Raw genomic sequence first — 13,592 nt, 5'->3', positions numbered from 1 at the left:
GGCACGGAACAGGTGCTCAGTAAGTATTTAGCGAATAAATGAATTTCGGTGAATGAATGAAGGAATGACCACATAAAATGAGCTGCTAAAAGTGAAAAATAACCTAAGTCTCAGAACTAAAATATTTACAAAACATTAACTTGTTAGTTTTCTCTAATTGTTTCCACTTAAACTGGGGAAAAGAATGAAAGTCACAGCTGAAATAGCACATATGGCAAATGTCCCATTTTGTGTTTGTGTTTGTAGCTGGCAGGGCACAAGTTCAAAATGAAATCCTTTCAAATTACATTATTGCTGAAATCTTTTCTGACCTCTCCACTGAGTCATTGTTTATCTTACAAGAAACTTAACAACTTTGGAAGAATATTTGTTTTCTCAGCCTTGTAGATATAGAAGGAAAAGAAGCCAACTCCAAATATGAGAAAGGAAAATATCAAGTGGTATGGAGTATCAAATTTGAAGTTAATTCGATATTATAAATAGTTTCCTTTCTTGCTGCTTAGAAAATCATTGGGACATACACATCTGGACTCTCTTTCCCTGCGGACAAAAGTTGATTCATTGTTTCATTAACTCTGAAGTTCATGAAGACTCCCTTAGCTCAGCAGTAGCCGTCCTCCATCTTTGAGTTCACTTCAACTTTCGTGTCCTCACAAGTCCCCGGGGGCTTTCCACTGCCCCCACGTTCACTTAGCTAGTTCGATCACTTTTCAATACCATTACGTATTTTATTTCTATTTTTGTCTCTGCCATTTCCCTCCAGGGAGCCTTGTTTAACACACATACTTCATACATAACTTTGGTCGATTTATACCATTCAGGCTGCTTACATTTTCATTTTTAAAGCATTTGCCAACCTACTGCTTCAAGCTAAGACATGTCCCAGGCTCTTTGATGTTGCAGAAATCAGAGTTAGCCAAGATTTCTGAAGGCAACTGTTTCCTTTCTGCCCTCAGGTACTGGGCTTTCCCCACAAGAATGCATCCCTGGTAGACACTGCTGCTTGCTGCTCCTAGAAATGAATTTGAAATGCAGAATTGTTTTGCCACCTCGTCTTTCATAATTCGCACCTGTGCCCTTATCTCTATTTGTTCTTCTACATCAACCTCCTGGTACTTGTGGAATCTGTCTAGGGGTGGGTAGTACTTGGGCTTTTGGATCTCTCCTAATTTGCAATTTAAAACTTTCTTGGAGAGGGTCTGGATTTAAGTTTGAGTAATTCAAAAACATTTCATAATGCAGAGTTTTGTTAATTTAGACAGATTTCTTCCCCACCCCAAATTCTGAATGAATATGTTTTGTTGAGTTTTAGACACCCAAATCACTATGTTCTTACGGAATGTCTTATTCCGGAGGCCTACTGGATGGAAAGATTGGCTTAAGTTTTGTCTTCAAATTTTCCTTTGGTTTGAAATTTGATCCATTCTGACAGCCCCATTTAAAAAAAAAAAAAAAAGATCTAAAAGTTTCTTAACCTTAATTCGTTGAGAACATTCTGCTTTCAGGTTAGACTTTTTAAAAAAGAGGGCAATGAGGAGTGATTCTTAGTTTTGTTCAATTAATTCATTACTGCTTTCTCCCTGCTTCAATTTTTTAGTTAGTATTGCTCACAAGAATTGTAACAAACCTTTATTTTAAAGGCATTCTCTACCCCAATACATGTGCCCTTCCTTTGCACTTGCCAACACAGTGTATTGGAATGGTCTGTTTTCTGGTCTGCCTCTCCAAGTAAAGGAGCTATGGATTCTTTGTCTCCTATATTTTCAGTCCTTTCCTAATACAGTGTCTACTCCATAGTAGATAATCAACAAAGAGTTGAATGAATAATCTCTGAAGTTGCGGGCAGGGAGTGGTATGGTGGAGGCCATATGTCTCCCTTTTCTGAACACATATCTCTTTCTGTTGCACAGACTGTTAGATCATAAGATTAAATCTCATCTGTGATCCACAGATCAAAACTTGTTGTGGTTTATATTGTTACCCATAATCTAATCCCCACACACAATTAATTCAGCATTGGATTGACCACAAGGTATCCAACTGAACAGTGGATACTTTTTAATCATCTGCTAGGAATCAATTTTAAGCTAGGCACTCTAGAGGTTACATACAAAAGATAATGGGCCAAGACCATTCCCAGATGCCAAAATTTTATAACCTACTTAATTAAGGAAGTGAAATCACTAGAGTTTTAGCTAAGGCGATATAAAAAGAAAATGGGGGGAATTCCCTGGCAGTCCAGTGGTTAGGGCTCCCCATGTCCACTGCAAGGGGCACAGGTTCGATCCCTGGTCAGGAAACTAAGATCCCGCATTCCCTGCGGAGTGACCAAAAAAAAAAAAAAAAAAAGTGGGACTAGAAGATACTGATGATCCTTGTGAAAGGAATACTATCAGGGCTAGGGTTACTCAAGGCTTTGAAGATGAGGATTTGCATTGGCCCTTAAGGCACAAGGCTATAGGGCTAACTCTTCAAAGATAACTCTCATGTAGGAATAGAAGCAGAAATAAGGAAGTAAGAGTTAGCGAGGCAGGACAAAACGCAGGGAAAAAAATGGTTTCTTAGGAGGTAAAAGAATTTCAAGAAAGAGTAGGTGTGGTAGATTAAATGTGGTAAAAAACAAAAACAAAAACTTTGCCCTTCGTTTCATCAAGACATAAGTCAATCCCTACACCCCTTGAACCTGGGCTGGCCTTGGGACTTGTACTGACAATAGAAAGTAATTGAAGTGATGTAGTGTGACTTCCAGAAGGAAAACCTCATGGAACCTTGCAGCTTATGCCTCCACTACCTTGGAATGCTGCCCGGAGTCTGACAGGTAAAGAAGCCACGTTAGCCTCCTGGAGGATGAGGCCACCTGAAGAGAACTGAAGCTTCCCGCTGTGTCAGCACCTTCCAGTCCAACTGACCCTCCTGCTGATGTTGGGGGAGCCTCGGTGAAATGAGCAAAGGCCCCACCTAGCCAAACCAAAGAATCACGGAAAATAGTAAATGGTGTATTTTTAGCCACTACATTAGGGGAGAGTGTTTTATATCTAAATAGACCACTGATGTGAAACAAGCTCTAGGGAAGATGAGAAATGAAGGGTGACCAACAGATGTGGACATCACTGGTGTCCTGGCATCTAAGTTCTGGAAAAGGCCTGCATCTGTCAGACATGTTTCCAGTTTACAGATGAATGCACTGCGTTATGAAGGTATGAGGCTATTAGTTATTTGAATCATGTATGTGTAATTAATTGTCATTCAGATTCTGTGCTCACCAAGAAATCCAGTTATTTGACTTCAACTTGAATAGAGCCAGGTAATGCTCTGGCCAGGCCAAGGAGATAGCTGGCTTTCCTGACAATTATATTTCTCTTCGTAAATGAATACTTTTCATTTTCATTGAAGGCTTTAAAAATAGGGCCTTATCAGCATCAAAAATTATCCCTACAGTTGACATTTACCTTGAGTTAAGAGAAAAGTTTTTCTGCTTACTAAAATGAAATGTCTTTAAAATGTAAACCTTTTTTTTTGGCCACCCCACTTGGCTTGTGAGATCTTAGTTCCCTGACCAGGTATTGAACCCGGGCCCTGGCAGTGAGAGTGCCAAGTCCTAACCACTGGACCTCCAGGGAATTCCCTGTAAACCATTTTAAAATATATAAGGTACAAAGTAAAAATCATCCATACTCCTACTTACTTCATACCCTAATAATAATAAAAAAATATTATATAATAGTAATAAACCAGGGCTTCCCTGGTGGCGCAGTGGTTGCGCGTCCGCCTGCCGATGCAGGGGAACCGGGTTCGCGCCCCGGTCTGGGAGGATCCCACGTGCCGCGGAGCGGCTGGGCCCGTGAGCCATGGCCACTGAGCCTGCGCGTCCGGAGCCTGTGCTCCGCAACGGGAGAGGCCACAACAGAGGGAGGCCCGCATACCACAAAAAAAAAAAAAAAAAATAGTAATAAACCAGGATTAAGAGCTCGGTCTATATATTTGTACACATATACCTACCATCAATTCACTATCAGGTTTACTCTCCCTTCAGACAAAAGCTGAAGAATCACTATGCCCACAATTTCTGTAGCCATCATACATTTCTCTCTAGTGTAATGAAAGTTTTTTTAGAAGAAAGGCACAAACTGTAAATATGTAGTTTCCTCCTGTTATATTAAAGTCCACGAACAAGTATCCCTACATTTTTGGAAAGAATGATTAAATCCTAGGAAGAGCAACAAGTTCCCCTTCATTCCTGGCCCCTGCGCATCCTCTCCTCCCCCAGGCCACAGTTTCAACAGTCAGAGCTGTGAGACCTGCTCCTAAAGAAAAGGGGAGTATTCTACAGGCCACTGCTATGTCAAATTGTTCAAGCAATCTCTCCATATGAATTTTATTTAACCAGTGTTCTAACTGCCTATTCATGTAGGAAACTCTTTATCTTTCTTAGTGCACTTTGTGCCATATTTGGAATAATTGTAGACATTTAAGCCCAAGAGTTTTCCTGGTAACCTTAGCCTTAACAAGTGTTTAGGGCTTAGAAACCTACAAGTGTGATAGAGGTGGAAGGCTGAAGCCCGCGGTGCTAGCACAAGGCAAGCATGACATTCCAGGACCACCTGAAACCCCAAGCAACTCCCACCCCCTGTGTTGGAAACCAGAGATGGGTGAGGTTCTTCAATCATTACTGAAAAGAGCTTTGAAAGTTTCACTTGTTAGAAATCTCTGCTTATTCTAACTCCTTAGCTGAATTAGCCAAATTAAACGCATGGCAGAGAAACTCGAATTATGCTTTGAGATATGGTTTCTCCACCAAAGGGAATATCCTAAAAAAGTTCAGATATTATTATTATTCCACTGTATATAAAAGCTGAATTTTTGACCAAAGAGTGCTGTTTGGAGAGCAATGCACATAATACTCACTCTTTTGCCAGCTCCATTGATATTTGTTCCAAAGAGCATCCCTTTGTTTCGGGTATAAACACAACAACAAAAACCAGAGATGCTAGACTCATAATTGTATATATAAAGCACACACATGGCAGGCCAATGAGATCTAGAGAGGACAAAAAATATTGGTTAGAGATTCATACTGTGTTGCTTTCATCCCATTTGTGGATAGCTGCTTCTTAGAGCATATATGAAAACATATGTATTTTCAAACATGCCGGTAGTATCCAGGGAAACAGCAATCACAAATTAAAAATATAGCCAGCCTCTGAAAGTTTCATTTTCACAAACAACCTCAGCTTTCTCTGGTAAAGTGAATAACAGTCTTGTAAATATCACAATTTAAACCCAATGCCATCTTCCTGGTGAACATAATACTTTTCGTTTTCAAAATGGTAATAGAAATGCTCATTGCCAAAAAAAAAAAAAAAAACAAACAAACTCAAACAACACAGAAACACATAAAACAGAAGGTAAACTATCTCCTCTCTCCTCACCCTCTACTGTTCCTCTCTTGGGAATCCCCGCCATAGCAGTTTGGTTTCTACTTAGTAGACATTTTTAAAGACATATTTATACAGATGGACTGTTCTTGGAATGAGCTCCGCCTTCTTTACTCTGATTTGAATAAATCGTTTCATGTTGGCAATATTTCATCATTTTAGTAGCTGGCAGTATTTGTAATACTGCTTCCTGGATTCAGAGAAAAAAGTGATAATGGTTCGAATGAAAGGCATTAACTTGCTAAGATGCATCAGCAAGAAGCAGGACCCTCCAGGTTGTGATGGATCTCCCCCGCCAACCTAGTATTCCCTCTGAGCGCTTCTAGCCAGAGGTACAGTCCCTTTGTAGTACTGACCAAGGTCAAAGTATGTTAGCTGGTGAGAGGTGACCCCCAATGCACTTGAGTCTGCCCTTGCACTGCGGCACCCCGGGCTCAGCGGAAAGTCCAGTGTGGCCAGGAGCAGGCAGGAGGAGGCTGGATTTTTTGAACACAGGCTCAGACCTGCCACAGACTGAAACAATGCAAATAGCCCTTAGCGGCCACAAATCACAACTGCTCAGTCAACTGCTCATTGACTGAGCAGTTATGCGGAAGGCATTTGGTAATGCAAAGTGGAAGGATCTATGCATATTAACCACTCATAGGTCAGCTGTGCTGAGGTGGGGAGAAGCAGGGAGAAGGAACAGCTCTGCAGTCCTTCTGGTAATTTTAATTGAAGTCCACTCCCTCTGTGCTTTTCTTGCTGCTGACACAGGGTTTTGCCCAAGAGAGTGCTTAATAAAGTGCTTGGAGAATTGGTCCTTCTTTCCTCTCTGGGGCATAAAACCAGAAAATAAAAAGTGGAAAAGAAAAAACCCAAAAGGTCATCTCAGCAAACTTATCTGCTCTCCTGTTTGAGTACTTTCAGTAACAGGGAGCTCATCACTTATCAAAAATGCACACTGCGTTGTGAGTCAGCCCTGTCTGTTTCAAACATATTCCTCACTCATTCCTAAGCCCAAGTCTACCTTCCGGGAACTTGGGTTCAGAGGTTCTGCTTTGTCGTCTGGATCAGCCTTCCTCATCCCTTCTTCACGAAAGTGGCACAAATATTTGAATGCACCTCCATCCCTTGCTGAGTATCCTCTTGTCCAGGTCAAACTCCCAAACTCTTGCAACTGTTCTTCACAGACCATAGGTCACCTGCCCATGTTATCCAGGTTGCCCTCCCTTGGTGGGCACACTGCAACTCTCGTCAAATATTTTACTCAGAGCTGAGAGCAATACCGCAGCTGTATTATGAGCACAGCAGAGTATGTCTGTGTCGCCGGTACACTCTGTTCTTATTGACACAGCTGAAATTACGCTAAAAGTTGGTGTCCAAGGGCTTGCCACCAAGCAGAACCCTTATATCTTTTACTTGGAAAATTGATTTTTGAAAAGAAGTATAGAATTTCAAACTTAGTCCAATGAAATGTCATTTACAGGTTTGAGCTCATTCCAGAATTTTTTTTTTTAATGAGTATGCTTTCCCAACATTTGTTCTAAGAGCCCATACAGAACTTCTGAATCTTCATCAAGCTCATCCTATGTATTAGCTATCCTTCCCAGAAATTCGTGTCATCTTTATTCATCCTTCATCATTTCCATTCTTTCTTTTATATTTCTCTTTCTCCATATAAACAGTAGGTAAGTGTGTGTGTGTGTGTGTGTGTGTGTGTGTGTGTGTGTGTGTGTGTGAGAAGGTGAAGGGCACGGGTCTATGTGTGTGATCTGAGCAGGAGACGTACGGTTGGTGCAAATGACCAGTTCCTGTGTTTCCTTTCATCTTGGGCTATTTCCAAAAATGTAGGACATAAATATTTTAAAATTTTATGTAAAAACCCAAACTGTGCTTAATTAATAACTAAAAGTTCATTTCCAAAAGTAGATATACTCCAAAAAAAAGTCAACAAGATTCAGAAGTACTACATATAGATATATACTTTTTTGACTATACATCCACTTTTGAAATGGTATCAATATATATTATCTCTGTATTATAGATACTATTTAATATTTATGCATTTTATATATATATATACATATAAAATAAAGGAAGGGACGAAAACTCAACTCATTGGTCAGTTTTGGAGGATGCTGGGGAACTACCTCATTATTTTGAAAAGTAGAAAATAAAGAGAAAGTTTCAAACATTAATCTTGGCTTTCTTATATAATTCATACTTCAGGGCAGGCAAATAATTAATGAGAAGAAATTTCTCCTTAAGAGAAGTATTGCTGATAAAAAACTTAGTAGGAATGATGAAATGAAGATAATGGATCTGGGAAATGATCCTCAAAGGATGCAGGCATGACAAAGTGGGAGACAAGCACACAGGACGTGCCTCTGATGGCAGGACACAGGCCATCCATCACCTGGGAAGGAGTTTGCAAATAAACAAGAAAATCTAAATCTTTTTCAGCCTCTACATGTAAATAGCAGTTTACAGGAAACACAAAGGACAGAGGGTCACATGATGTGACTACAATCAGCAAATCCAACCCCGGGGAAAACTCTATGAAACAAATGACCCAGTTTCTTCATTAAAAATATAAAGTGTAGGGGGAGGAGAAATGGAGACGAAACCTACAAATTATGAGACATATCAATAAACCGTAAATTAAGTATTTGGATTGTGATTCAAAGTATAAAAAATAATTATGAGACAATTGGAAGGATGTGAACACAGACTGGATACTTGATACCAAGAGACTATTAATGGTATAATATTTTTAGGTGTGATAATGATATTGAAGTTATAGTGTTTAAATGTCTTATCTTTTAGAGGTCCCTGATGAAATTTTAGAGACAAAATGACAAGTTTGGACAATGACTCAAAATAATTTGGGGGGCAGAGCAGGTGGGGTCATAAATGAAGACTGATAAATTTTTAAATTGGGTGGTCAGTACATCAGGTTCACTGCTATTCTCTTTACTTTTGAGTGTGTTTGAAAATGTTGACAAGAAAATGTTTTTCAGGCGAGTGTGCTTCCCTAAGATTTGTCCTAAGAGCACAAAAGGTGTTAGAGGAAAGCGAGTTCTTACCTGTCACAGTCAAAAAGGTCAGAGAGATGAGGAGATTGATGCCCCAGTTCATGCTAGAAGTTAGAGCCATGGCTCGTCCTCGAATTCCACCAGGAAAAATCTCACTCAGCACCAGCCAGGGCACTGGAAGACAAGGAAGAGTGGGTGGGAGACAGCAAAATGATCAAAAAGCCATTGAAGCTGAGGGCCAGCCCAGTGACCTCTGCCCTAGTCCCACGTGATCTGTGGTTGGAGAGCAGGGCCATGTCCTTTTCCAGGACGAGGGAGGAGAGAGTGTGCTTTCTCCTCACCTCCAACCAAGTGAGAAGGGATTCAGGAGAAACACTGAGAGAGCTTGACAATGGTCCCTGGAAGTAGGGGCAGGGACATAAAGGGCTGGTACGGGACACCGGCCTGAGAAATGCAAACAGAAAGGGCAGTGGCTAGGGCCACCTGCCCACGACAAGGGGCAGCTGTGAGCCTCAGTGCCAGAGCCCGGCTCTATCTGCTTTCCTCTGGGCCCTTTCCTGTAACCTCCTCTGCCCCGGACCTTTGCCAAGTCCAACATCATAGCTACTGAGTGGGTAGGAGATAGAGCCAGGAGGGCGGAGGAAGGAGGCTGGCTCCTCTCCCCTCCCCGACTTGGGCTTCCTGGCCTGTGGCAAGCTGGGTGAAGAGAAGCTCTCAATTAGGCAGAGCTCCAGGATTCGATGTTATGCCAGACCAAACATTTGACTTTCTGAAAGGAGACTCTTCTTGGCACGAAAACTGATCAGAGGACTTTTTATGATCTGAGAGTGACACACACAGAACATTAGAGGACCTGCCTGACGGGATTAGAAAGGGCAGCCGAGGAGCAAATTAACTTGTGTTCTGCTCACAGCCTAGCAAATCCAGTTTGTCTAATAGCCACCAGTTCTTTCAATGGGCTGAGACCTTTACAAACCTTATCTCATTTGATCCTCGCTGAATTCCTACCAGATAGGAACTATATTGCTCTCCCTCTTTTATAGAAGAGGAAATGGAGGCTTAAAGGAGTTCATAATTTGCCAAGGTCCCAGAGTTCAGAGGTGGCATTGAGCCTGGGAAGCCTCTGGAACTCATGCTTTTTCATCTTGGTGCTCTCTTGGGGGTGGCTCAATAAATATTCGTTAATGAATACATAAATGTGGAGTAGAAGCACCTCTGATTCTGAGGAAAGAAGGGCTTAGGAGCTGTCCCAGCCCTGCTCCCTGCTGGCGAAGTCACATTGTGTTGCAAAGCCGGTGTTCAGATACAGACCAGATGCATCATCTTGCCCGAGAGGAGACGGTGTGAGGGAAGGATCCAGAGGCCAGGGAGCGGCCCCCCGCCAGCAACCACCTGGGCTGCCAGTGCCAGAATCATGGAGCAGTCACCTGTGCCTCTGACTGAAAAGTCACCTCTCACGACAAGATCATGCTCTGTAGGGAAAACACCTGCTCAGAGTAAATGTGCTGTTTTAAAGTAAGAAAAATATTTAAATTATACAAGAGGGCTGGAAACACATTTTTTTTCTTGATTATCTTCTCCAAGTGAATCTACGTAGGGCGCGGGCGAGAACTGTAACCAAAGGAACGTGATTATTATTGTTCTAAATAATAGGGAATTCAAAAATAACATTCCAGATCCCTCCCCTCCACTCTTTCCCCGAGAAGACCTTCACTAGATTCTTGAAGATTATATCCTTGAAGACCAGTGCAAAGCTCAGGTAACCTTGCCTTGAGCTTTGCAAGACTGGGGATCTGGATCTGAGTAGAATGACAGCTGCATAATTCTGATGAAGCCTTTGTAATGACCTGTCCTTGGGCAAATACAAGATGAAAGTATGTAAGTCCACTCTGTTGAAGATAAATAATCTATGCCGCAGGCCAATCCCCCAGGCCCCTTCCTGCCTTGGGTATTTGGTGAGGGTAGGCGTGGAGCAGAGCGTTCCTTATGCTCTTTTCCTCTAGCAACCATGAGGAAAAGGTGGGAGAATGGACACGCTGATTTTCTTTGAGGATAAGAGTTAGCACTGGTTTTCTTGATCTACTTCCATCCCCACTTCATCACCTCTGATATACCCCACTTCCCCTCCCCACCTTGCATCATGATGGCTTCTTGGAATTATTTGGTGGGGTTTGGGGAAAATCCTTTCCACGCTGTCCTCAGATGAGAATGAGTTGATCCTGCTGTTACAGAGAGTGGTGGATCTTACCAACAAGAAGATGGGACAGTTGCACAAAGCACTAGTTATAAGTACTCAGTCTGAACTGTCAAGGGCTCACCTAAAAGAACTCAGCAACCACACTGAGGCCTGTCCTAGGCATGCATTCAGTGCAGCAGCTGACCCAAGTTCTTGGGCAGTTTAACCAGTCAGTGAGCAAAGAACTGAATACTGAAAAACAGACTTCCGTCAGTCTCTGATGGGCCCTTGTTGTCAGGCAAAACTTACACCTGACATTTCCAAAAGTAATACATCATTGCTGAAAGCGACTACTTTTTTGACCTAGTGGAGAAAATTCAAGAATCGATGCCTTGGTTTATGTAATATTGACAAACTGGATGTTGCAGCAATTGACAAAGGTTTTGACAAGGTTGGTTCAACACCCCCAATATGGAACCTGTCAAGTCAAAAATAAGGAGAGTAAATAATTAATAAATATTTGTAAATTAATTTAAATAATTAATTAATTAATAATAATGTTAAAATAATTTTAACAACGATCTCAGAACCATAAAAATCACAGGTTTTCAGATCCAGAGAGCGTGAAATAAAAATCTGAAGGCGGGGCTTCCCTGGTGGCGCAGTGGTTGAGAGTCCGCCTGCCGATGCAGGGGACACAGGTTCGTGCCCCGGTCCGGGAGGAGCCCACATGCCGCGGAGTGGCTGGGGCCGTGAGCCATTGCCACTGAGCCTGCGCATCCGGAGCCTGTGCTCCTCAACGGGAGAGGCCACAGCAGTGAGAGGCCCGCGTACCGCAAAAAAAAAAAAAAAAAAAAAAAAAATCTGAGAGTGGAACTTGCAGCAAGATAGAACTTACTGAGAGGGTAAAGTCTCTCCATGGAAGACTTAGGAGCAAGATGGTGCCAGACTCTTATAGGCCTCCATGGTGCCTGAAAAAGGGCTGTGAGTACCCAACGCAGAAGGAATGGAGAAGCCCTTTCAATTCATAAGTAAAGAGCAAAGAGGTATAAATCATCACATGGGGATATATATTGGTATTTAATAGTAACAGGTGGAAGTGTTTTTTTTGTTGTTTGTTTGTTTGTTTGTTTGTTTGAATCCCTAATGTTTTTCCAGTGAGATGGCCTAATTTCTCTTCAACAAAAATCAAGCTATTGTCACATGCCACAGTAAAATGGTGGCTCTCTCTGGCTGTCCTCATTATCCCCTTCCCTGATGATAGGCCCACGGGGGGTGCTCTGTGCTATCTGCTTGTGAGGAATCCACAGAGTAATCAGGGATATAATAACTCTTCCACAGTGAGTGAAGCCACTCACTGAAGGTTAGCAGGCCCTGAAACAATTCTCCTCGATGCCTATTATTTCACCTTTAACCCCATTATTCCAGGCCCACCTCAGCAATATGTACTTCTATAAATGTCAGAGTCTGCACGTGTCTTTAAAGTCTTCTCTAGGTTACGAGGGTTGAGGAAATTTTGGTCTTGCTGGGAGATAATTGTCCACAAATATTGAAACTCATATTTCACATGGCATTAAATCACCAGGGCTGCCCATCAGAACTTGCCTGATCCAGATGAAATCTGCAGAGTTTATGGCTGCACAGAGTGTCATAAAAAGACCATGAAGGACAAATACGTAGAAATGTCTTTGTTTGCAACGGAGGACATGAAGTTGAATGAATAGGGCCAATCAGTGGACATGGCTGAGCTCTGTCGCATATCAACAGCCACACTTAGCTCCTCCCTCCTCCATATTTCAGCCACTGCTAAACATTTTTTTCCACTGAGGCGGTCATTTCTCTCCCTGTGCTTTCAGATTCAAACCCCGCAGCATTTCAGGCATGCTTTCCATTTGGCTTGAGCATTTTCTGAACCACCTGGCATGGGAGCCTCAGGTTTGAAAGACTTATGGAGGGCTTGAAACTCTTACCAGGGAACTCCTAGCAACTGTGGAGGAAGTTCTACACTTCGGCTGCAGAGTTCTCAACAACTTGATGGAGCCAGTGTCCTATACTTTGTAGGAGTGAAGCCAATTAAATTATGGCCCTATAAGTTCCTTGAGTGGGAAAGTCTTGTCCTTTAAAAATACACTCCACCATAGGCCACCATCTCCAATATCAGCAGTGATGTTGTAGCTTTACTTTATTTTTATTTTTTGTATTCTCCCTTTTCTCAGTCTCTCTGAGTTTTGCTTACTCCTGGCCTCTTTTAAAATACTTTTTTCAAGAATATGATCTTGGATTACTTAACAAACCAAGGAAAACAATGAAATAAAACCTCAATGTTCCCAATCTTTCTATTTTAATGATTTCTAGTCAGAATCAACCGAAATGATTTCTTAAAATATTTTTGGGGAAATTGGATTAAATGAAATAACCCTTAATAAAAAATGCCAGAGTTAAAAATGGAACCCTTTTGTGATCAGGTACTAATTGGGAATAAGAACGGTGGCAGTGGTCTCCAAACTTTCTTGCTTGTGTAGCCTTTAAAATAATTAGAAAAACTAAGTACTTTCTTTCATTTATAAATCAACATCTAACATTTTTTTACCATAAATTTAAATGACAGCAAAAGATGCAATTTCTATGGTATTTTTAAACTCTATATTTAGAGGAGAGAATAATTATATCAATCAAGTATTTCCAGTGGAATTTAAATACAATACCTATTTGATACTCATCTTCATCCATTTAAAAAATATAACAATAAGGCATTTAACATAAAGTTGACATTGTTTTCAAATAGATGAAATGTGGGGGACTTCCTTGGCGGTCCAGTGGTTAAGACTCCATGCTTTCAATGCAGGGGACGAGGGTTCGATTCCTGGTCAGGGAACTAGGACCCCACATGCCGCGTGGCACAGGCAAAAAAAAAAAAAAAAAAAAAAAAAAAAAAAAAAAAGGGAGATGAAATGTACTGTTCTC

At 41.5% G+C, this 13,592-nt stretch overlaps 1 protein-coding gene across 2 annotated transcripts in view; it reads right to left on the bottom strand.

Annotated features, from left to right (window-relative positions):
* The window catches only part of SLC2A12 (solute carrier family 2 member 12), a 54,872-nt gene that overhangs the window by 6,563 nt on the left and 34,717 nt on the right, over window positions 1-13,592 (bottom strand). The window contains exons 3-4 of one of the 2 annotated variants that reach the window (XM_007103498.3): window positions 8,504-8,626; window positions 4,906-5,038 (exon numbers count right to left, since the gene is read on the bottom strand). In XM_007103498.3, coding sequence (XP_007103560.1) covers window positions 4,906-5,038; window positions 8,504-8,626 — 256 coding nt within the window. Of the gene's footprint in view, window positions 1-4,905; window positions 5,039-8,503; window positions 8,627-13,592 lie in introns of those variants that run through there. The other variant, XM_028494424.1, reaches the window with a different exon arrangement.

This window comes from Physeter macrocephalus, chromosome 10 (genome assembly GCF_002837175.3).
Source record: "Physeter macrocephalus isolate SW-GA chromosome 10, ASM283717v5, whole genome shotgun sequence".
Taxonomy (NCBI): Eukaryota; Metazoa; Chordata; class Mammalia; order Artiodactyla; family Physeteridae; genus Physeter; species Physeter macrocephalus.
The sequence above is the reverse complement of the archived record's forward strand: the minus strand, read 5'-3'. Positions and strand labels throughout refer to the sequence as shown.